The sequence below is a fragment of the Pristiophorus japonicus genome, chromosome 2, assembly GCF_044704955.1.
Source record: "Pristiophorus japonicus isolate sPriJap1 chromosome 2, sPriJap1.hap1, whole genome shotgun sequence".
Lineage (NCBI taxonomy): Eukaryota > Metazoa > Chordata > Chondrichthyes > Pristiophoridae > Pristiophorus > Pristiophorus japonicus.
In genome coordinates this window covers 346,908,362-346,934,376 of record NC_091978.1, presented here as the reverse complement: position 1 = coordinate 346,934,376, position 26,015 = coordinate 346,908,362, and the positions used below count along the sequence as shown (strand labels likewise).

General features: G+C 46.2%; 1 protein-coding gene across 1 annotated transcript in view; it reads right to left on the bottom strand.

Moving 5' to 3' along the window:
• Positions 1–26,015, bottom strand: part of LOC139234844 (serine/threonine-protein phosphatase 2A 55 kDa regulatory subunit B gamma isoform) — a 327,896-nt gene that overhangs the window by 39,974 nt on the left and 261,907 nt on the right. The window contains exon 7 of the mRNA XM_070865591.1: positions 66–235. Within this exon, the coding sequence (XP_070721692.1) occupies positions 66–235 (170 nt within the window). The remainder of the gene's footprint in view (positions 1–65; positions 236–26,015) is intronic.

Genomic DNA, 26,015 nt, shown 5'->3' with positions numbered 1-26,015 from the left:
GTTTCTATGTTTCTATGTAAAAGAATTCAACTGCCTTGACCTTCCGAATCTTGAACACAGAGTACCTGATATGTTTCTATAGGCTTGGTTTCCATGTTCAGATCCCAGACTTTGACAGTGAGGTAATCTCGTGTCATCATGTACCGGCCACTGTGACTGAACTTCACATCGGACACTGAAGAGGTTATTTCTGAGAAGAAGAATCTGTTACTGGGATCCTCTGGCTCTTCAAACACTGCAGGGCGAAATAAGGAAAGTAATATTAAAAGTAGTTCCCCGAGATAGACAGGGCCATTGCCATTCATGGTAGTACGAATTGCTTTCTTGATGCACACAATTCATTGCAGTGCAATGTGGATGTAAATAATCCACCTGTAATATTAACAGGCTAGTTTCTATGGCAACAGGAGCTGCAGGCATTATTGCAGAACCATTTCGAAAGTTGTTCAACAACATAAATGCAGCATTATACAGAATCTTAGGGAAACAACATTCATCTCTTTGTCTTTAATACCATTTTCAATAAACTATTTGGTTATTTTTTTTTCAAAAATGGATTTAATAAATTCATGCAATTATCAGATGAGCTAAACCACTGGATGCATTTTCATAAAACAGAGCATTCTATCGTTATCAAGTACCCACAGGTAGCTATTCTTTCGCGATGCTTTAAAGGAATATTTAATAGTACATCAGTGGATGCAAGTTCATGACTTTATTCGTATAATTATTCGGTCATTTACAAAACTATTTCATATTGGACACTATGAAGCAGCAAACAATCATGTCTACTTATTATGATATCACCTTCAGGCAATTTATTAGCATATATCCTTCCTGGGTGGTTTCACCCAGTATGGTGCCAATCCAATAGGATCACAAAAAACATTCTGAGCACTGACAGCATTGACTCACCTCTGAGTCGGAAGGTTGTGGGTTCAAGACCCACTCCAGGAACTTGAGCACGAAAAATCTAGGCTGACATGCCAGTGCAGTGCTGAGGGAGCACTGCACTGTTGGAGGTGCCGTCTTTTGGACAAGAGGTTAAACTGAGGCCCCGTCTACTCTCTCAAGTGGACGTAAAAGACTCCATGGCACTATTTTGAAGAGCAGGGGAGTTTTCCCCGGTGCCCTGGCCAATATTTATCCCTCAATCAACATAACAAACAATCTGGTCATCATCACATTGCTGTTCGTGGGAGCTTGCTGTGTGCAAATTGGCTGCCACGTTTCCTACATTACAACAGTGACTATATGCCAAAAAGTACTTAATTGGCTGTAAAGCACTGTGAAACATCCGATGGTCGTGAAAGGCGCTATATAAATCCAAGTCTTTCTTTTTTCTTTCCTTTTTACATTTCTGTTGAATATTTTGTCAGCTTCCAAATCCAACACATCAGTGTGCTGTCCAGTTATGCAAAATGATGGCAAGTACAGCAAACAGGAACAGAAGAGAAGAACGTATTCAGTGTCACCTTTTCAAAAGAATCACAAATTCCAACGTGCAGCCAAGGCCGACCTCTGAACTGATTCTAAAGTGATCAGAACTGATCCAAACTCTACCACCTCAAACCAATTTGCACTGATCTAAATTCAAATCAACTTGGACTTGCTGTTTTGGCAAAGTTCAAAAGTACATATGCCTGAATCAGTAAATGCTATTAAATTAATCGAACGGTCAGTTTCCGATGTCAGGAACAGCATTCCAAACCTGAATGAGACAAATTAATTTACCGGCCTGTGCTCACCATTGTTTGTGATACTGTGTTTCAAGCCAGGTGAAAGAAATCTAGTCTAGTACATGGAGAAATATTACCATCCTTTGTGAGGAAATTTTCATGTAGATTTAGTTCATGTCTGAAAATGATGTTACACTTTAAATTTTTTGTCCCACTTCAGGGACTCGAGCACATAAATCTAGGTTGACACTCCAGTGCAGTGCTGAGGGAGTGCTGCACTGTTGGCGGTGCCGTCTTTTGGATGAGATGTGAAACCGAGGCTCTGTCTGGTCTCTCAGGTGGGCGTAAAAGATCCCATGGCACTATTTCGAAGAAGAGCAGGGGAGTTATCCTTGGTGTCCTGGCCAATATTTATCCCTCATCAACATAACAAAAACAGATTATCTGGTCATTACCACATTGTTGTTTGTGGGAGTTTGCTGTGTGCAAATTGGCTGCCACGTTTCCCACATTATAACAGTGACTACACCCCAAAAGTACTTCATTGGCTGTAAAGGAGACATTCAGTGGTCATGAAAGATGCTATATAAATCTAATTCTCTTTCTTTCATTCAAACAATCACAGCCTAAAATCACATTCACATTAGATCCTAAGAAAATGAAAAAAAACGATCAGGTGAATACTTTACTAAGCAAACATCGACCCGTTCGAATTAAAAAATGCTAGAAATATAGAGATCTATCAGAAACTCCTTACCTTCATAATTATTTGGGGGGAGGAAATGGTTTCAGCACATACAATGACTGCCAGATATCCACAATGTACTGAATAATCTAGAGTCCATTGTGGAAGCAATCAGCATCAGTAAAACTTACATGAAAATACAGTTTAGTTTGAATCTAACCAAGGAGAGAACTGGTAACATTAATACTGTTTTTTTGCCATCTCTTTAAAGTTTATACTGTTACCAGTGGTTCATCAATCTTTCTTCCCTAAATTTGTTTGAATTCTATATAATCTTAAATTGAATTGAAAATCAGCACTCTGATTGACATCCCCTGAAGCAGCAGGTCCTGATCATACTCAATCATGCTACTGTTTTGTTGTTGTTATAGTTTATTGTATTAGTCTGGACTACAAACAATTTGTACAACAACTTATATTTATATAGCACCTTTAACATAGTAAAATGTCCCAAGGAACTTCACAGGATTATTGGAGTCAAAAAAATTGACACCGAGCCACGTAAGGAGAAATTGGAGCAGATGAACAAAAGCTTGGTTAAAGAGGTAGGTTTTAAGGAGCGTCTTAAAAGATGGAAAGAGAGGTAGAGAAGCCAAGAAATTTTGGCAGGGAATTCCAGAGTTTAGGGCCGAGGCAACAGAAGGCACGGCTTCCTTCCCAGCGTGTCCCGATATTAACCTGAATTTTGAGCAGGCGAACAGGACACCCTCAGGAAGGAAGGGAGGGACCTGTTTTAAATATGCAGATCGGGTATGGTGATGTCTTTTACAGATATATAAAACGGAAAAGAGTGACTAAAGTAAATGTTGATCTCTTAGAAGATGAGAAGGGGGATTTAATAATGGGAAATGTGGAAATGGCTGAGACCTTAAACAATTATTTTGCTTCGGTCTTCACAGTGGAAGACACAGAAACTATGCAAGAAATTGCTGGTCACAGGAATGTGGGAAAGGAGGACCTGGAGACAATCACTATCACTAGGGGGGTAGTGCTGGACAGGCTAATGGGACTCAAGGTAGACAAGTCCCCTGGTCCTGATGAAATGCATCCCAGGGTATTAAAAGAGATGGCGGAAGTTATAGCAGATGCATTCGTAATAATCTACCAAAATTCTCTGGACTCTGGGGAGGTACCAGCGGATTGGAAAGCAGCTAATATAATGCCTCTGTTTAAAAAAGGGGCCAGACAAAAGGCAGGTAACTATAGGCCGGTTAGTTTAACATCTGTAGTGGGGAAAATGCTTGAAACTATCATTAAGGAAGAAATAGCAGGACAAAAAGATAGGAATAGTGCAATCAAGCAGACGCAGCATGGATTCATGAAGGGGAAATCATGTTTAACTAATTTACTGGAATTCTTTGAGGATATAACGAGCATGGTGGATAGAGGTGTACTGATGGATGTGGTGTATTTAGATTTTCAAAAGGCATTCGATAAGGTGCCACACAAAAGGTTACTGCAGAAGATAAAGGTACGCGGGGTCAGTGGAAATGTATTAGCATGGATAGAGAATTAGCTGGCTAACAGAAAGCAGAGAGTTGGGATAAATGGGTCCTTTTCAGGTTGGAAATCGGTGGTTAGTGGTGTGCCACAGGGATCGGTGCTGGGACCACAACGGTTTCCAATATACATAGATGACCTGGAAGAAGGGACAGAGTGTAGTGTAACAAAATTTGCAGACGACACAAAGATTAGTGGGAAAGCGGGTTGTGTAGAGGACACAGAGAGGCTGCAAAGAGATTTAGATAGGTTAAGCGAATGGGCTAAGGTTTGACAGATGGAATACAATGTCGGAAAGTGTGAGGTCATCCACCTTGGGAAAAAAAACAAAAAAAGGAAATACTATTTGAATGGGGAGAAATTACAACATGCTGCGGTGCAGAGGGAGCTGGGGGTCCTTGTGCATGAAACTCTTTGAATCCCAAAAAGTTAGTTTGCAGGTGCAGCAGGTAATCAGGAAGGCGAATGGAATGTTGGCCTTCATTGTGAGAGGGATGGAGTACAAAAGCAGGGAGGTCCTTCTGCAACTGTATAGGGTATTGGTGAGGCCGCACCTGGAGTACTGCGTGCAGTTTTGGTCGCCTTACTTAAGGAAGGATATACTGGCTTTGGAGGGGGTACAGAGACGATTCACTACGTTGATTCCGGAGATGAGGGGGTTACCTTATGATGATAGATTGAGTAGACTGGGTCTTTACTTGTTGGAGTTCAGAAGGATGAGGGGTGATCTTATAGAAACATTTAAAATAATGAAAGGGACAGACAAGATAGAGGCAGAGAGGTTGTTTCCACTGGTCGGGAAGACTAGAACTAGGGGGCACGGCCTCAAAATACGGGGGAGCTAATTTAAAAGAGAGTTGAGAAGGAATTTCTTCTCCCAGAGGGTTGTGAATCTGTGGAATTCTCTGCCCAAGGAAGCAGTTGAGGCTAGCTCATTGAATGTATTCAAGTCACAGATACATAGATTTTTAACTAATAAGGGAATTAAGGGTTACGGGGAGCGGACGGGTAAGTGGAGCTGAGTCCACGGCCAGATCAGCCGTGATCTTGTTGAATGGCGGAGCAGGCTCGAGGGGCTAGATGGCCTACTCCTGATCCTAATTCTTATGTTCTTATGTTCTTATGTCACATTGAAGCTTTGGGCCTGCCTTGTGCCAGGCCTTGTACCAGGTTACCCTTCCTCCCCCTGATCACTGACAGATCAAGGCCAACTCTCCCCCTTTCAAAGCCCTCATCCCCTGACTATCGCGGCCCCGTCTGCAGCAACCCCCCACCGCCACCCACCCCCGGATCACGATCCTGAACCCCAGGAACTGCAGGGCTCTCGATCTGGCTGGTAGTCGGGTGAGAGGCTGCATCATTTTATTTAAATCCGGCTGTACCATTGAGATGGGCAGGGCCCACACATCACCAGCTTTTTTGATTGATTACGGCCATCCCCAAACCCTCCCGCCATATATATCGGGGTCCTAGTTTCCTTACATCCTAACTAGGTTCATTCCACTGTGTGGAGTTAACTTAATAATGTGTAATGTCCAATGGAATAAATCTCAGACCTTCACAAACTCTCTAGGTACTAATTCTGCATTATGTATCATGTATTATGCATATGTATCAGTTTTATTTTAGAATATGGATTATTGCAGTACTATATGCCAGTCTGCAACATTTGTATTGATTTTGGCTCCCTAAAGTTTACACTGTTACTGACAATGCATCAACCTTGCTTCAATGAATCTGTTCGAATTCTCTAAAATTACTGTTGTCTTTTCTGGGCAGAAGTCCCTCGTGGTCTCTTTTATGGGCAATGCTACATCACTATAAGCATAGAAAATATAGCTCATTACTATTAGACTGTCACTCAGGAGCTGCTGTTAGATTTATGAAGTAAAAATCATCAAGTTTGTATTAAAACATGTAGCTGATGTTATATTCTGCAACAGGATTTATAGCATAATTCTTTGTGTCAAAATTGGCAAGGCTTTGAAATTATAATCTATGGCTTGAAACAGGACCTTAAGATCTCCTCTATCACGTTACATACAATTTTGACTTTTAAACTACTGAGTGTCATGATGGAAATACGGGCTTCTATGAAATGAATGGTTTTACAGTGAACAACCTGAATTTATTTTGTTATGTTTGCAAGTTGGAGGTGCTACTTTTTTTTTTTTAAACTCATTTCTTTCCTTCCAATTTTTTTCCACTTCTTATTCCTCCTCTCCCGAGGACTCTGATCTTTCACTGGGTGCAGCTCCACAGATGCTGGCGATACTTTAATACCTTGCACAAGTGGCCATTTGTTAATGAGAGCGCCTTGACAGTGAAGGGCAGTGGCATATCATTCATGGGGGAGGTCACGACCGAGACCCTTACAAGCGCTTTCCAGCGGTGGTTATCAGGTCGCAACCAAATGTTGGAAACCCTGGCTGGGTTTTCTCCATTCTAGCACAAGGTGCTGAGGGCAACTAAAGTGTCCCAACTGCTGCCCCAGCTCAGATCAGTTAACTCAGCACAAACAAGGACTCAAGCTTGGGGCTATCCTGATTTGTTTGGTTCAATCTCAGACCAGGTCTTCGCAAACGAAACAAACCGGAGACCTGTGGTATTTCTACATCTATCCATAAAAGATTCACTTTGGATGAGTCTATCACTTTAAAAAAATATTGGTTGCACCACATTGAGAAAAGATGTATACCACCATTTTCCACAAAGCTTTATTGTGCAGAAGCACCACGTAATCCTTGCACATGTCTAACACCACCACTACCTGCCTGGCTGCCGGAGCCACACTCGGTTATCACTGTGCAGAAAGCAGACAAGTTGGAACCAGAGTATTCATACAATTTAACTGTAAGAAGTACTCTCTACTTTTGGATTTGAGTCAAATAAGATACAGTCCCTTGCAGTCTAGTTAGGAGGGCAAGGAGGCGGGTGGGGGGTAGGAAGGTAGAGGTGAGAACGTATAATTGGTTTTATATGCATTTGAGACTGTTAGTGTTCCAAGCACAATGGGGCTTTGTGACTATCCTCACTCTCTGATGTGTTACATTTGTTTATGTATCTATTTTAGGGGTGTGGCATTATATAACGTGACTCTCACAGGCATTGCGCCTGTAGGTGGTGCTATGGACTTGCAACCGCTTACCATTTTTACCATATAGTACTAGTCAATGCTTTGTGATGTTGCAAGCTGAGAGTTAAGACTAAGACCAGTCTACAGGTTGAGGGTGGTGGAGGAAAGGAAATGAGAAGGGTATATATATCTATGTGTATACCATTAACAATGTTGAGTGGCTGCAAAATTTGCACCCGTGAGGGTCACAACATAGCGTTACTGTGACTGCCCTGCTATAAGTAGCCCCAGCTCTCCCATCACTGCACACACAATCCTTCCTGGGTGTGCCCGATTTCCTGCCTTTTCTGTTCCCCTCTCCTTCTACTCCACTCCCCCCTAATTCTCTTTCTCCCCTCTCATCTCATCTCCCACTCTTCCCTTCTCCCACCACCATCAACCTGTGGACTGCACTTTGTCTTACATCCCAGTGGAACCCATATTGCAAACCTTCTCAGAGAAGTCCCCATCATAACTTTGATGGGACATTGGTGGTCCCTTAGAGGATGAGACCAGGGAATTAGTAATGGGGAACATGGAGATGGCAGAAACTCTGAACAAATATTTTGTATCAGTCTTTACGGTAAGGACACAAAAAATATCCCAACAGTGGATAGTCTAGGGGCTACGGTGGGGGTGGGGGGGGGGGAGGAAGAGGAGGAAAGGAACTTAAAACAATTACAATCACTAGGGTGGTGGTACTCAGTGAAATAATGGGACTAAAGGCGGCTAAATCCCCTGGACCTGATAGCTTGAATCCTAGGGTCCTGAGAGAAGTCGTGGCAGGGATAGTGGATGCATTGGTTGTAATTTACCAAAATTCCCAGGATTCTGGGGAGGTCCCAGCAGGTTGGAAAACCAAAAATCTAACGCCCCTATTTAAAAAAGAAGGCAGACAAAAAGCAGGAAACTATAGACCAGTTAGCCTAACATCTGTGGTTGGGAAAATGTTGAAGTCCATTATTAAAGAAGTAGTAGCAGGACATTTGGAAAAGCATAATTTGGTTAGGCAGCGTCAGCATGGATTTATGAAGGGGAAGTCATGTTTGACACATTTGCTAGAATTCTTGGATGATGTAATGAACAGGGTGGATAAAGGGGAACAAGTGGATGTGGTGTATTTGGACTTCCAGAAGGCATTTGACAAGGTGCCACATAAAAGGTTACTGCACAAGATAAAAGTTCACGGGGTTGGGGGTAATATATTAGCATGGATAGAGGATTGGCTAACTAACAGAAAACACAGAGTCAGCAATCAGTAACTAGTGGGATGCCACAGGGATCAGTGCTGGGACCCCAACTATTTACAATCTATATTAACGACTTGGAAGAAGGGACCGAGTGTAACGTAATCAAGTTTGCTGATGATACAAAGATGGGAGGAAAAGCAATGTGTGAGGTGGACACAAAAAATCTGCAAAAGGACAGACAGGCGAAGTGATTGGGCAAAAATTTAGATGGAGTATAATGTTGGAAAGTGTGAGGTCATGCACTTTAGCAGAAAAAAAAAAATCGAAGAGCAAGTTATTATTTAAATGGAGAAAAATTGCCAAGTGCTGGAAGCCCTGGTGCATGAAACACAAAAAGTTGGTATGCAGGTACAGCAAGTGATCAGGAAGGCTAATGGAATATTGGCCTTTGTTGCATATGCGATGGAGTATAAAAACAGAGACATCTTGCTGCAGTTATACAGGGCTCAAGTTTCGGCCTGAGTTGCTCCTATTTTTTTGGAGTAACTAATTTGGAATGGAGCATCTTAGAAATTGCAATTCTTGGCATTTAGTTTGCTCCAGTTCTAGTGAGTTAGAATAGTTCCATTTTAGAACAGAATTTTTTTTTCAAAAAGGGGCGTGTCCAGTCACTTACGCCCGTTTTGAAAGTTGAGGCAGCAAAAACTTACTCCAAACTAACTTAGAATGGAGTAAGTGTAGATTTTTGTACGCTCAGAAAAACCTTGCCGACACTTATAAATCAGGCTTAGGGAACGAGAGATTGGGGGGGGGGGGGGGGGGGAGGGGCAGAGGGAAGTTTACAAACATTAAACACTTCACTTTTACAAATAAAGAGCCATCATCAATAATAAATGATAAATAAACCAATAAATCAATAAAAAAATAAAAAAATAAAAGAAAATAGTAAAAAAAAAATCAATAAATAAATAATCAAATTTCTACTCACCGACTGCAACACCGGGAGCCCTCCAATAGTGTGCTGGGATAGGCCCCCCCCCCCCATGTCTCTCTGTGTTTCTGAAAGCAAGGGGAGGGGGAGAGGGGAGGGAGAGGAGGGGGAGTGGAGGGGGGGGAGAAAGAGGAGGGGGGAAAGAGGAGGGGGGAAAGAGGGAGGGGGGAAAAGAGGGAAGAGGAGAGGGGAAGGAGGGGAGAGGAGGGGGGAAAGGAGGGGGGAGAGAGGAGAGAGGAGGGAGGAGAGAGGAGGGAGGGGAGGAGGAGGGAGGGTAGAGGAGGGGGAGAGGAGGGGGGAGGAGGGGGAGAGGAGGGGGAGAGGAGGGGAGAGGAGGGGGGAGAGGAGGGGGCGAGGGGAGAGGAGGGGGGGAGGGGAGAGGAGGGGGGGAGGGGAGAGGAAGGGAGAGGAGGAGGGGGAGGGAGGGAGCAGAGGGGAGGGAGGGGGAGAGGAGGGAGGGAGGGGGGAGTGGAGGGTGGGAGGGAGGGGGGAGAGAGGGGGGAGTGGAGGGTGGGAGGGAGGGGGGAGTGGAGGGTGGGAGGGAGGGGGGAGAGAGGGGGGAGTGGAGGATGGAGGGAGGGATGGAGAGAGGAGTGTGGAAGGGAGGGGGAGAGGAAGGAGGGAGAGGGGGAGAGGTGGTCGGGGGGGCAGAGGAAGGGACGGAGGAGGGAGCGGGAAGAGTAAAGACGGAGGGAGGGGGAGAGGAGAGAGGAGGGAGGGGGAGAGGAGAAAGGAGGGAGGGGAAGAGGAGGGAGGGAGGGGGGAGGAGGGAGGGAGGGGGGAGGAGGGAGGGAGGGGGGAGGAGGGAGGGAGGGGGGAGGAGGGAGGGAGGGAGGAAGAGGAGGGAGGGAGGGGGGGAGAGGGAGGGAGGGAGGGAGGGAGGGACGGGGGAGAAGAGGGAGGGGGGAGAGGATGGAGAGAGGAGGGTGGAAGGGAGGGGGAGAGGAAGGAGGGAGAGGGGGAGAGGTGGTCGGGGGGGGGAGAGGAAGGGATGGAGGAGGGAACGGGAAGAGTAAAGACGGAGGGAGGGGGAGAGGAGAGAGGAGGGAGGGGGAGAGGAGAAAGGAGGGAGGGGAAGAGGAGGGAGGGAGGAGGAGGGAGGGAGGGGGGAGGAGGGAGGGAGGGAGGGAGGGAGGGGGGAAGACGGAGGGAGGGGGGGAGAGGGAGGGAGGGGGGGAGGGAGGGACGGGGGGAGAAGAGGGAGGGAGGAGAGGAGCGAGGGAGGGACGGATGGAGGAAGAGAGAGAGGAGGGGAGAGGAGGGTGGGAGTGAGGAGAGGAGGGTGGGAGTGGGGAGAGGAGGGTGGGAGTGGGGAGAGGAGGGAGGGAGTGGGGGGGGGGGGAGAGGCAGGGGGAGAGGAAAGGAAGAGGGGGAAAGAGGAGTGGAGGTGGAGAGGAGTGGGGGGGGTGGGAAGAGGAGTGTTGGGGGGGTGGGAAGAGGAGTGTTGGGGGGGTGGGAAGAGGAGTGTTGGGGGGGGTGGGAAGAGGAGCGTGGGGCGGGTGGGAAGAGGAGTGTGGGGGGGGGGGTGGAAGAGGAGCGTGGGGGGGGTGGGAAGAGGAGTTGGGGGGGGTGGGAATAGGAGAGGGGGTAGAGAGTAGAGGGGGAGGCTAAACGGGCCTCGCCGAAGAGTGGAAGCCGGGCCGAACACTGTGATGCCAGGCGGGCGGGCCCCACAGAGGACGCAGAAACCAGGACTCCGAAGACTTTGGGCGAGGCCCGCCCCCAGCAAGATGCTGGGTGGGTGGGTCCCGCCGACGGCGTGGAGGGAGGGAGGGAGGGGGGAGAGGTGGGGAAACGGCTGAACGGGAGGGAGGGGGCAGGGGGTGGGAGCGCGAGCTGAACAGGAAGGAGGCACGAGGCCGATCTTCGCCATCCCGGTGAGCCCATTCGCCCAGGGCTCGGGGCGGCGTGCTTCGGGCCCCTCCCATGCAGCCTCAGGGGCCAAGAGCTACTGCACATGTGCGCACACTCTAGCGCGCATGTGCAGAGGTCCCGGCACTGTTTTCAGCGCCGGGACCTGGCTCCGCCCTCCACGCGTTCTGCTGCACTGCGCCAAGAGCCTGGATCGACCAGACAGAGGGGAGAATACCAAGGTAAAGAATAGACGCCGTTTCTGTTCTAAAAAGTCAGTGCACCACACGGAGATGCGCCGTTCTAACCCTGGGAGCAAACTTGGGCCCACAGGGTTTTGGTGAGGCCACTGCGTACAATTTTGGTTTCCATATTTAGGAAAGGATATACTTGCTTTCGAGGCAGTTCAGAGAAGGTTCACTCGGTTGATTCCGGAGATGAGGGGGTTGACTTATGAGGAAAGGTTGGGCCTCTATTCATTGGAATTCAGAAGAATGAGAGGTGATCTTATCGAAACGTATAAGATTATGAGGGGGCTTGACAAGGTGGATGCAGAGAGGATGTTTCCACTGATGGGGGAGACAAGAACTAGGGGGCATAATCTTAGAATAAGGGGCTATTAAAAACTGAGATGAGGAGGAATTTCTTCTCTCAGAGGGTTGTGAATCTCTGGAATTCGCTGCCTCACAGAACTGTGGAAGCTGGGACATTGAATAAATTTAAGACAGAGATAGACAGTTTCTTAACTGATAAGGGATTAAGGGGTTTATGGGGACCTGACAGGGAAGTGGACCCGAGTCCATGATCGGATCAGCCATAATCGTATTAAATGGCGGAGCAGGCTCGAGGGACCGTATGGACTACTCCTGCTCCTATTTCTTATAACATTTTGCAAACAATGTAAATGGTCATTTTCAGCCAATGTTGCAGTGGGAGAGTGAGAGAAACTTCGTGGAATTTCACAGTATCTTAGTCTGCATTCTATTTTAAAAGGCTATGTAATTAATTTTAAGTAACTATGTTCTGGATTGAATACTTTTAAAGTTTTTTTTAAAAAGTTGTTCATGGGATGTGGGTGTCGTTGGCATGGCTGGCATTTATTGCCCGTCCCTAATTGCCCTTGAGGAACTGACGGTGAGCCACCATCTTGAACCGCAGAGGGCAGTTAAGTGTCAACCATATAGCTGTGGGTCTGGAATCACCTATAGGCCAGACCAGGTAGAAACAGCGGATTTCCTTCCCTAAAGGACAGTAGTGAACCAGATGGGTTTTTAAGACAATCTGGCAGTTTTATGTGGGAGGGGCCTAAGCTCGCTGTCCCTAGCCCTGGTCGAATGGGCTCCCTCATCGGTGGCCCGCTGCGTTCCCTAAGGTAAGACTTCTGTTTTTTATTTGTTATTTACTGATTGATTTTGGTGCTTTAGATGCAGGGTTCCTTCTATTTTATTTGTTAATTAATTGCTTATTACTTTTTAATGCTTTGTTTGGTGCTTGGTGGTGCTTTAAATGTAGTTACTTGCGCCGATTCCTTCACTCCAGGTAAGGTTTGTCTGTGCAAACAGAAGTGGCAACATACGCTGGCCTAAGTTAGTTTGGAGCAACTATTTGTTGGCCAAACACCTAAAACAGGGGTAAGTGGCTGGGAACTCCCCCTTTTGAAAAAAAAACGGAACTAAAAAAAAACCTAACTTACTTACACTGGCGCAAATTAAATGGCTAGAATTGCAACTAAAAAGATAGTCGAGAAAAATCAAGTTGCTCCAAAAAAAAAGGAGCAACTCCTGGGGAAACTTGGGCCCCTAAACACTATGGGGGCTCAAAGTTGGCCCACCCGTTTTTTCGGCGCACTCACCAGAGATGCGCTGACTTTGTGGGCTGAAAACGGCGCCAAAAAGATGTCTCCGGATTCTGGCTGCTCTGTGGCCTCTCCCATGGCTTGGCGTGGCGTGGTCTGTCGATTAGGGGGCGGAGCTAGGGCCCTGCATGAAAAACAGTGCCGGCAGCTCTCCACATGCGCACTGGAGCGTTCTCGCATGCGCAGTAGCTCCTGCCGATGATGATGATGATGCATGCTGCAACATGGGACCCGATGCGTCCCGCCCCTATCCCGGGCCGAGTGGCCTGTCGCACAGGCCGGCCCACTGCCTTCCCAGGCTAAGGCTACAACAAACAGATTGGTGCGGGAAGAGTTTTGATCCGGGGGGGCAGGGGGGGGAGGCGGGCGGGACGAGTGATAACTGTGTAGCCAGTAATTTTAATGAGCTTACTCAAGACTTTCCTTAGCCCTGTTGATGAAAATACTTACGAGCAGGAGGTACTTCTATTTTTTATTTGGATATTTTGAAAAAATTACGTAAATATGTTTTGTCTCTTTACTTCTTTTATTTCTGCAGTTTAAGCTTCCATGAATGCTTCTGTTGTATAGTAAATTAACTTTGCGAAGTTTGTCATATATATATATATATGTACCTACCTGCGCTGATTTCTTAACTCTCCGCAAGGGTTTTCACAAATGGCCACATACGCTGGCCTAAGTTAGTTTGGAGCAACTATTGGCTGTCCAAAGTGGCCTAAATGGCCAAAACAGGCACAGGTGGCTGGTAACACCTACTTTTGTAAAAAAAAACTAAACTAAACGAAAAAAATCCCAACTAACTCACTTACACTGGCACAAATTGAATGTGCAAAATGGGGATTTTTAAGATAGTCCAGAAAAATCAATTTGCTCCAAAAAACAGAGCAACTCCTCAGCAATTTTGAGCCCTATGGCAGTATTAAACCTGTAAATTCTGTGGTGGATCCATTGGTTAGGATTACGGCTTGCATGTCATTATGGAGCAGGCAGAGGGTGGTGATAAACTTTTGGGGGCAGCCGAAACGGAAGAGGACGCTCCATAGTCCCTCACAGTTGACAGTGTCAAAGGCCTTTGTGAGGTCAAAGAAGGCCATGTACAAGGGTTGGTGCTGTTCCCTGCACTTCTCTTGTAGTTGTCGTGTGGTGAAGATCATGTCCGTTGTACCCCTTAGTGGATAGAATCCGCATTGTGACTCTGGGAGGAGCTCTTCAGCCACAGGGAGAAGATGGTTGAGGAGGATTCTTGCAATGACTTTCCCAGTGGCCGACAGCAGGGAGATTCCTCTATAGTTACCACAGTCGGACTTGTCATCTTTTTTGAAGATGGTCATGATTACTGTTAGGTTTGCAACAACTTGTAACCAGCATTCTACCACCACCAGAGGGCGCCTCTGTTGGGAGTCCCAAGGGATCCCAGCATCCCTTGGGATCACTGCATATAAGCAGGCCTCCCATGCTGTGCCAGCACTCTGGAGTCAGAATAAAGAGACTAAGATCACACTTACTCATGTCTACAGTACTTAGTCACATTGCTTTATTTAAGACATAACAACTAGCGACGAGTAATAGATAACGAACCATCATGCGGAGGTGCAGAGAACTGTTGGTATCCTGGAGAAATTCTCAGAAGGTGATGATTGGGAAGCCTTCGTGGAGCGACTCGACCAATACTTCAAAACCAACAACCAAATCATATGAAGAACTGTGCATGTTAGTCTGGGTCTGGGAGCACCTAAATCCGAAGGAGAGCGTTCTGATGGCAAGGTATCGATTTTATTCATGTCAACGGTCTGAAGGCCAGGAAGTGGCGAGCTACGTTGCCGAACTAAGGCGCCTTGCAGGACATTGCGAACTTTTGACCACGAAGCTGAACTCATCATCCCCAGCAGTCCAGCAAGGCCAGCTGCGCAGCAGCCCAGCGAAGGACCAACCAACTCACCTGCACCTGTGTTTGTACCGAGACAATCGACCAGGGAGCGGAAAGCCCCAGATCGTTTCACCCTGTAAATAAATGTACTATTGACTTTGGGGTGGGGAGTGATGTTATGCAACACCTTGTAACCAGCATTCGACTGCCACCAGAGGGTGCATCTGTTAGAGTCCCAAGTGATTCCATTATCCCTTGGAAGCAGAGCATATAAGCACGCCTCCCACGTTGTGCCAGCACTCAGGAGTCAGAATAAAGAGACTAAGGTCACACTTACTCAAGTCTGCAGTACTTAGTCACATTGCTTTTTTTGAGACATAACAAATAAGGCATCTCTGAGATATCCTGGCATGCTCTCCTCCTTCCAGATAAACATAGAAACATAGAAAATAGGTGGAGTAGGCCATTCAGCCCTTCGAGCCTGCATTACCATTCAATAAGATCATGGTTGATCATTCCCTCAGTATCCCTTTCCTGCTTTCTATCCATACCCCTTGATCCCCTTAGCCATAAGGATCATATCTAACTCCCTCTTGAATATATCCAATCAACTGGCATCACCAACTCTCTGTGGCATGGAATTCCACAGGTTAACAACTCTGAGTGAAGAAGTTTGTCCTCATCTCAGTCCTAAATGGCCTACCCCTTATCCTAAGACTGTGTCCCCTGGTTCTGGACTTCCCCAACATCGGGAATTTTCTACCCGCATCTAACCTGTCCCATCCCGTCAGAATCTTATATGTTTCTATATGTCTCATCCTTCTAAACTCCAGTGTATAAAGACCCAGTTGATCCAGTCTCTCCTCATATGTCAGTCCTGCCATCCCGGGAATCAGTCTGGTGAACCTTCGCTGCACTCCCTCAACAGCAAGAACGTCCTTCCTCAGATTAGGAGACCAAAACTGAACACAATATTCCAGGTGAGGCCTCACCAAGGCCCTACACAACTGCAGTAAGACCTCCCTGCTCCTATACTCAAATTCCCTAGCTATGAAGGTCAACATACCATTTGCCTTCTTCACCGCCAACTTTCAATGACTGATGAACCATGACACCCAGGCTTCGTTGCACCTCCCCTTTTCCTGATCTGCCACCATTCAGGTAATATTCTGTCTTCGCGTTTTTGCCCGCAAAGTGGATAACCTCACATTTATCCACATTATACTGCATCTGCCATGCATTTGCCCACTCACCTAACCTGTCCAAGTCATCCTGCAGCTTCCTATCGTCCCTCTCACAGCTCACACCGCCACCCAGTTTATTGTCATCTGCAAACTTGGAGATATTACACTCAATTCCTTCATCTAAATCATTGATGTATATTGTCAAGAGCTGGGGTCCCAGCACTGAGTCCTGCGGCACTCCACTAGTCACTGCCTGCCATTCTGAAAAGAAGCCATTTATCCCGACTCTCTGCTTCCTGTCTGCCAACCAGTTCCATATCCACATCAATATATTACCCCCAATACCATGTGCTTTGATTTTGTTCACCAATCTCTTATGTGGGACCTTGTCTAAAGCCTTTTGAAAGTCCAAATACACCACATCCACTGGTTCTCCCTTGTCCAATCTACTAATTACATCCTCAAAAAATTGCAGAAGATTTGTCAAGCATGATTTCCCCTTCAGAAATCCATGCTGACTTGGACCAATCCTGTCACTGCTTTCCAAATGCGCTGCTATTTCATCCTTAATAATTGATTCCAACATTTTCCCCACGACTGATATCAGGTTAACCGGTCTCTAATTACCCGCTTTCTCACTCCATCCTTTTTTAAAAAGTGGTGTTACATTAGCTACCCTCCAGTCCATAGGAACTGATCCAGAGTCGATAGACTGTTGGAAAATTATCACCAATGCATCCACTATTTCTCGGGCCACTCCTTAAGTACTCTGGGATGCAGACTATCAGGTCCCGGGGATTTATCGGCCTTCAATCCCATCAATTTCCTGAACACAATTTCCTGCCTAATAAGGATATCCTTCAGTTCCTCCTTCTCACTAGACCCTCGGTCTCCTAGTACTTCCGGAAGGTTATTTGTGTCTTCCTTCGTGAAGACAGAACCAAAGTATTTGTTCAATTGGTCTGCCATTTCTTTGTTCCCCATTATAAATTCACCTGAATCCGACTGCAAGATGAGGTCATGCATTCATGCCAATAGTGCTTCTCCGCCTTACTTTAATTTCTCGGCGGGGATTCCATCTGCTCCTGATACCTTGTTGTTCTTGAGTTGACGGATGGCCTTTTCTACCTCGTGCAGGGCTGGGGTTTTGCTGAGATGTTGGCGGGTAGCATGCTGCAGGCTGACCAATGGATCATCACAGACCCAATCCATGTCCGGACTGGGGTCAAACAGGGCTGCATCATCGCATCAACGTTTTCTCTATCTTCTTGCTACAATGCTCCATCCAATTCTCAACAAGCTCCCTGCTGGAGTGGAACTAAACAATAGAACCAATGGGAACCAGTTCAACCTTCGCCGCCTCCAGGCTAGATCCAAGGTTGACCTATCCTCTGTCATCGAACTACAGTGCGCGGATGATGCAGCACACTCAGAGGCCGAACTCCAAGCCATCGTCAACATCTTCACCGAGATGTACAAAAATATAGGCCTTATGCTAAACATCCATAAGACAAAGGTCCTCCACCAACCTGACCCCGCCTCACAGCACTGCCCCCCGGTCATCAAAATCCACAGCACAGCCTTGGACAACGAGGACCATTTTCCATACCTCAGGAACTTACTATCAGCAAGGGCAGACATCGATGACGAGGTCCAACACCGCCTCCAGTGTGCCAGCGCAGCCTTCGGTCGCCTGAGGAAGAGTATGTTTGAAACCAGGACCTCAAATCTGGCACCAAGCTTATGGTCTACAGGGCAGTTATGACACCCACCCTCCCATATGGCTCATAGACATGGACCATATACAGCAGACATCTCAAAACTTTGGAGAAGTATGACCAATACTGCCTCCGCAAGATCCTGCAAATCCACTGGGAGGATAGATGCACCATCAGTATTCTCGCTCAGGCCAAAATCTTCAGCATCGAAACACTGACTACGTTCGACCAGCTCCGTTGGGCGGGCCACATCATCCACATGCCTGGCACAAGACTCCCCAAGCAAGCGCTCTACTTGGAATTCCCACACGGCAAGCGAGCCCCAGGTGGGCAGAGGAAATGTTTCAAGGACACCCTCAAAGCCTCCTTGATAAGGTGCAACATCCCCACCAGCACCTGGGAATCCCTGGCCCAAGACTGCTCAAAATAGAGGAAGAGCATCCGGGAGAGCTGTGCACTTCGAGTCTCTCGTCACCGAGAGCATGCAGAAAGTGGAAGGAGCATGCTGCAAATCAGGCTCCCCACCCAACCTTTCCTTCAACCACTGTCTGCCCCACCTGTGACAGAGACTGTAGTTCCTGTTTTGGACTGTACAGCCATCTGATAACTCACTTTGAGTGGAAGCAAGTCGTCCTCAATTTCAAGGGACTGCCTATGATGATAAAACCTATAAATCAAACTAAAAAGGACAAAAGTTAGCAAAAGTGACTGAAGGGTTGGTCAAAATGTTTTTGCAAGGCTTTTGAAGCATCGAGATAGAAAGTAATATGAAGAGATTTAAGGAGAGAGAGTTCCATAGAGTAGGGCCAAGACACTACCGTCAAAGGTCGGAGCAGCGGAACCGGATATTGAGGTAGCCAAGGTGCAGACTGTTCATTGGAATGCAGGGCTGGAGAAAGTTGCATTGATATGGTGCAAGGCCGTGTAGGGATTTGTAAATGAGGATAAGGATTCTGAATTCAATGTGTTGGAGGATGCAGAGCCAATGGAGATCAGGTTCCACTGAGCATAAAGACAGCATCTCAAATGGAAAAGTTGAAAGCACCATGGCCTACTGACATATAAGAACATAAGAACATAAGAATTAGGAACAGGAGTAGGCCATCTAGCCCCTCGAGCCTGCTCCGCCATTCAACAAGATCATGGCTGATCTGGTCGTGGACTCAGCTCCACTTACCCGCCCGCTCCCCGTAACCCTTAAATCCCTTATTGGTTAAAAATCTATCTATCTGTGATTTGAATACATTCAATGAGCTAGCCTCAACTGCTTCCTTGGGCAGAGAATTCCACAGATTCACAACCCTCTGGGAGAAGAAATTCCCTCTCAACTCGGTTTTAAATTGGCTCCCCCGTATTTTGAGGCTGTGCCCCCTAGTTCTAGTCTTCCCGACCAGTGGAAACAAACTCTCTGCCTCTATCTTGTCTATCCCTTTCATTATCTTAAATGTTTCTATGATCACCCCTCATCCTTCTGAACTCCAACGAGTAAAGACCCAGTCTACTCAATCTATCATCATAAGGTAACCCCCTCATCTCCGTAATCAGCCTAGTGAATCATCTCTGTACCCCCTCCAAAGCTAGTATATCCTTCCTTAAGTAAGGTGACCAAAACTGCACTCAGTACTCCAGGTGCGGCCTCATCAATACCCTATACAGTTGCAGAAGGATCTCCCTGCTTTTGTACTCCATCCCTCTCGCAATGAAGGCCAACATTCCATTTGCCTTCCTGATTACCTGCTGCACCTGCAAACTAACTTTTTGGGATACATGCACAAGGACCCCCAGGTCCCTCTGCACCGCAGCATGTTGTAATTTCTCCCCATTCAAATAATATTCCCTTTTACTGTTTTTTTTTTCCCAAGGTGGATGACCTCACACTTTCCGACATTGTATTCCATCTGCCAAACCTTAGCCCATTCGCTTAACCTATCTAAATCTCTTTGCAGCCTCTCTGTGTCCTCCACACAACCCGCTTTCCCACTAATCTTTGTGTCATCTGCAAATTTTGTGACACTACACTCTGTCCCCTCTTCCAGATCATTTCTGTATATTGTAAACAGCTGTGGTCCCAGCACCTATCCCTGTGGCACACCACTAACCACCGATTTCCAACCTAAAAAGGACCCATTTATCCCGACTCGCTGCTTTCTGTTAGCCAGCTAATTCTCTATCCATGCTAATACATTTCCTCTGACTCCGCGTACCTTTATCTTCTGCAGTAACCTTTTGTGTGGCACCTTATCGAATGCCTTTTGGAAATCTAAATACACCACATCCATCGGTACACCTCTATCCACCATGCTCGTTATATCCTCAAAGAATTCCAGTAAATTAGTTAAACATGATTTCCCCTTCATGAATCCATGTTGCGTCTGCTTGATTGCACTATTCCTATCTAGATGTCCTGCTATTTATTCCTTAATGATAGCTTCAAGCATTTTCCCCACTGTAGATGTTAAACTAACTGGCCTATAGTTACCTGCCTTTTATCTGCCCCCTTTTTTAAACAGAGGCGTTACATTAGCTGCTTTCCAATCCGCTGGTACCTCCCCAGAGTCCAGAGAATTTTGGTAGATTATAACGAATGCATCTGCTATAACTTCCGCCATCTCTTTTAATACCCTGGGATGCATTTCATCAGGTCCAGGGGACTAGTCTACCTTGAGTCCCATTAGCCTGTCCAGCACTACCCGCCTAGTGATAGTGATTGTCTCGAGGTCCTCCCTTCCCACATTCCTGTGACCAGCAATTTTTGGCATGGTTTTTATGTCTTCCACTGTGAAGACCGAAGCAAAATAATTGTTTAAGGTCTCAGCCATTTTCATATTTCCCATTATTAAATCCCCCTTCTCATCTTCTAAGGGACCAACATTTACTTTAGTCACTCTTTTCCGTTTTATAAATCGGTAAAAGCTTTTACTATCTGTTTTTATGTTTTGCGCAAGTTTACTTTCGTAATCGATCTTTCCTTTCTTTATTGCTTTCGTAGTCATTCTTTGCTGTCGTTTAAAATTTTCCCAATCTTCTAGTTTCCCACTAACCTTGGCCACCTTATACGCATTGGTTTCTAATTTGATACTCTCCTTTATTTCCTTGGTCATCCACGGCTGGTTATCCCTTCTCTTACCGCCCTTCTTTTTCACTGGAGTATATTTTTGTTGAGCACTATGAAAGAGCTCCTTAAAAGTCCTCCACTGTTCCTCAATTGTGCCACCGTTTAGTCTGTGTTTCCAGTCTACTTTAGCCAACTCTGCCCTCATCCTACTGTAGTCCCCTTTGTTTAAGCATAGTATGCTCATTTGAGACACTACTTCCTCACCCTCAATCTGTATTACAAATTCAACTTTACTGTGCTCACTCATTCCGAGAGGATCTTTTACTAGGAGATCGTTTATTATTCCTGTCACATTACACAGGGCCAGATCTTAGATAGCTTGCTCCCTTGTAGGTTCTGTAACATACTGTTCTAAGAAACAATCCCGTATGCATTCTATGAATTCCTCCTCAGGGCTACCCCCTTGCGATTTGATTTGACCAATCGATATGTAGGTTAAAATCCCCCATGATTACTGCCGTTCCTTTTTCACATGCCTCCATTATTCCCTTGATTATTGCCCGTCCCACTGTGAAGGTATTATTTGGGGGCCTATAAACTACGCCCACCAGTGACTTTTTCCCCTTACTATCTCTAATCTCCACCCACAATGATTCAACATTTTGTTCATTAGAGCCAATATTGTCTCTCACAACTGCCCTGATATCATCCTTTATTAACAGAGCTACCCCACCTCCTTTCCCTTCTTGTCTATCTTTCCGAATTGTCAGATACCCCTGTATGTTTAATTCCCAGTCTTGGCCGCCCTGCAACCACGTTTCTGTAATGGCCACCAAGTCATACCCATTTGTAATGATTTGTGCCGTCAACTCATTTACTTTATTTCAAATGCTGCGTACGTTTAGGTAGAGTGTTTTAATACTAGTTTTTAAACCATGATTTTTAGTTTTGACCCCTCCTGCAGCCCCTTTATATTCATACATATTGTCCCTTCCTATCACCTTGTGGTTTACACTTACCCCAGTGCTATTCTGCTCTGTTGCCTCCTGCCTTTTGCATTCTTTCTTGGGATCCTGTTCATCTGAGCTCTCACTCATTCTAACTAGCTCAGAGCCCTCTACTATGTTCCGAATACTCCTTGCATTGAGGCACCGAGCTTTCATGTTTGCCTTTTTATTACACTTTGACCCTTTAGAATTTTGCTGTACAGTGGCCCTTTTTGTTTTTTGCCTTGGGTTTCTCTGCTCTCCACTTTTACTCATCTCCTTTCTGTCTTTTGCTTTTGTCTCCTTGTATTAGTTCCCATGCCCCTGCCACATTAGTTTAACTCCTCCCCAACAGCATTAGCAAACACTCCCCCTAGGACATTGGTTCCAGTCCTGCCCAGGTGCAGATCGTCCGGGTTGTACTGGTCCCACCTCCCCCAAAACCAGTTCCAATGCCCCAGGAATTTGAATCCCTCCCTGCTACACCACTGCTCAAGCCATGTATTCATCTGAGCTATCCTGCAATTCTTACTCTGACTAGCACGTGGCACTGGTAGCAATCCCGAGATTACTATTTTTGAGGTCCGACGTTTTAATTTAGCTCCTAGCTTCTTAAATTCGTCTCGTACGATCTCATCCCTTTTTTTTTTACCTATATCATTGGTACCAATGTGCACCACGACAACTGGCTGTTCACCCTCCCTTTTCAGAATGTCCTGCACCCGCTCCGAGACATCCTTGACCGTTGCACCAGGGAGGCAACATACCATCCTGGAGTCTCGGTTGCGGCTGCAGAAACGCCTATCTATTCCCCTTACATGGGGAGAGATTGCAGCTCAGAAATTTGATCTGGTTTCTCCTGATGTGCAGGAACCAATTTGTCCCAGCATTAAGTGAGAAGCCAACACAGCTCCTCTTTGTTCAATAGCATGAGGTTGAAGCAGAGACTTTGCAGATTCTACAGTTACTAATCAATGTACTGTTAAAAATAATGATTTTGATCATCACTTCAAATTTACAAGCACAATCCTTGCTGTCAGTATTTGTGAAGGGTCATCATCGACTGCCTGTCAGATAATTAAACCAGAGTGACAGAATGGTGTAAGAAACTAGCCGAGTGAAATCAAGGGTACGAATAGATATGATATATGTGTCTCGGATTAGTGAGCCAATTGTATTAACCTCTGAGGAATAGCCATATATTATATATATATATATATCGCTCACAGTGTCATTTAGTTGAAATAATTAGGTTAGTGATTCAGGGGTTTAATATTTATGATATTTAAGTATCCTTACTGCATACAATTGATACAATTAACATGCTGATACAAATACTTTTGATATTTGAAAAGAAAAATCAGGTTTGGAGACTCTCAATCAGCAAGTAGCATTCGGTAAGGACAGATTGGGGCTTACCTGTGGTAACCCTGAAGTCATCGTCAAGTGTTATACATAATGGCTGATTTTACAAATGCATTCCATCAGCTGGCAATCTCGCCATTACAGATAGGGGGCCACACATGATTTCTTGCAATGTGCTCTCCGTGGGACAGAGTCCCAAAAGCTCTAATTCAGGCATTTCATACAAAGTTTCCTCTTGTCTGACCATTCATGAATTTAAATCTTTCATCCATCACCAAGAGGATGATGACAGCTGCAAATGGTGTGACTGTCATGTTGTCAGTCATAGCACAACTGCTGTTTATTTGCTGGCCTAACTGAGGCCTACTCTAAGGGTCACTTTATAGCTGTAAAGTATATCACCTACAACTTGAAATTTGAATCAGGACTGAAATTAATGGCATTTCTCCCACTGATTAACTAAGTTGATGTTTTTCGTCTCCTTGTATTAAAACATAAAATGCTACGTTAATCTATGGTGGAATTTCAGAACTGGTGTTAACACCAGCCACAGTAACCATAATACCCAAGTTGCCATTTTACACCTGGCGGCAGGTTTCATAAAAATTAATAAGTTGGGATACCATCCCTAAAATTAGCAGCTTGTGCATTATTCTTTCTGTTGCAAACAAAGCACCTAAATGTTATACTGTTAAACACTATAGAGTATATTTTAATTTAGCAATCTTTAATTTTAAAAAGTGTAGCCTACCACTACTGTTTCGGGAAAATAAATTAAAATCCAAATCATGTGCAATACGCCTTGTGTATGGCTAAAGAAGCAACAGCTCACCTGGGAGGTATTACCAATGATGAGAACTTAGCCGAGTTTACCAGACAACTCTATGGTACTCAGTACTTATTCACTTCAGGCAACACGTACTGGGCCTGGTGCAAGATGTAGAGAGAGAGGATGTTCCCCATCCATGTGCTTCCCCATCCATTGTGCTTCTCTGAATCATTGGCATCAGTTAGGTAGAAGCAGATTATGGGCTAGCTGCGTGTTTGCCAAACACTCAGCAGAGACAAGGAAAAAAACGTGGCAGATAGCCGTTGAGGGGACTCTAATGAGACTGGTTATCAATGATCCAAAACGGATGCTCTGCAAAGGAGTCGCTTTGTCCTACTCAACTGCAGTGTATCCAGGGGACTGCTTTATGAGTTATACCCATGGAGCTGACTTCGGCCTTAATCGTAGTTTATCTGTGAAGCCACCGAAATGATAACATCTCTTTCCAACTGACAGAAATTAGTTTTGAAAGCAGCTGCAGAGACAAGACTGATTTCTTGACAACATACTGGGCAAAAATGCGACTCATGCTATTCACCCTGAGGCATCCACTTACTGTATGCATGAACTTCTTGAAGCCCTCACTACCACAGTATGGTAGCCTATTTATAACTCAACACTAATAAATAATCTATCAAGATTTCTAAGCTCTGTGGAAGAACAAAGACAGAAACATTTCCAGTATGTTCACTGATTAGTGAAGGTACTGGAAATATAACTGCTAATCTGTTATAATCAGTAAAATTACTGAACAAGTCAACCCGACATGGAATTTTCAAAGGGTTTTATTTTCCCAATTTTGTCAAACTCCATCAGGTTACTGTCAGGTTTGTTACATTTTCTCCCCTGATGGCTCAACGTGTTTAACCAGTGAGTAGCTGAGCCATAAAGACCAAGGGGGAGGAAATCGCAAAGTTTGCGCCTCTTGTTCGCGCCCCCGGTGGTGCTCACGGGACATAAACCATTCCTCGCCCGGGGCCCTCCCACAAAATTGCATGGGAGTTAGCGTAGGCACAAACCGGCAGCACCCGGCAGTCGCGCCTCGGACCGCTGCACTGGCGATGATGCCATTGCCATGCGCGGTGACCCGTTTTTGCCCTGGAGCGTAAATTGGGCAGCACCCAGAGAGGCCGCTGCAGGCGATGTCCACGCCAGCCTCGTGAGTCGTGAACCGGGCCGCAGTCCGCTCGCGGGGCGAAAAGTAAAGGGGAGGTGCGTGGCACCATTTTTCTTTCACAGCCAACTTACTGGTCTGTCCTTTTGTGGTCTATTTTGTGGGATCCGTGCCGCGATGGTGCTGCCTGCCATTCCGCTTCTGTGCCGGGCTGTGGCCATGGCATCCCACACCCCGGTGGCATAGTGGAGGTCCCTCGCCCCATTGCAGAGCAAGCAGCGTGCCCTCCCCTTTAATGGAAGGGGAGGGTCCTGTGCTCGCGCCAGTGCTATGCGGAGAGGCCGGTAGCGCGTGAAAATTCCCCGTGCTTACTGCTCCGGTCCCACCCCCGAGAGGAAGTGGAGCGCCTCCACATTGTGTACCACCTCCACTCGGGGGCAGTAACCCCAATTTCACGGCCGGGACGGGACTTCCGCGCGGGGCACAGGAAGTTTCACCTCGCCTCCCGACCCCAAAAGCGGTGATACCGAATTTCGACCCCCAAGTGTTCAATGTTTCGTCTACCTCCAAATCAACCAATATTAGGAAGAGTGGTGCAGTTGCAATGAGTGTTCCTGGATTAGGGGAGGAGTAAATTGACGAGGGTTCCCGAGTCCCACTCCTGTTCACTATCAACCGAGCCCTGCTGGAAGTGCGCTGTTATTCCGCTGTAGAAAATAACCTATCGGCATTAACTATCAAGTCTGGTACAAGAATAATGGCCGTGTGTGCAAAATACCAAAGGGTACCGACCACCCATGGAATGGCACTCCATAAAGAACCAGGGGCCGAAATTTAGTGTCCCGGGAGGGACCGTTACCGCAGGTTTTCAGTGGTCAATCGGCAACGGTGAGGACTTCTGCCGAAATCGGCCGACTGAAGCTGTGGTAAGGGCCTTGCAGCCGTGGTGACATCATCAGGGTGCGCACCAC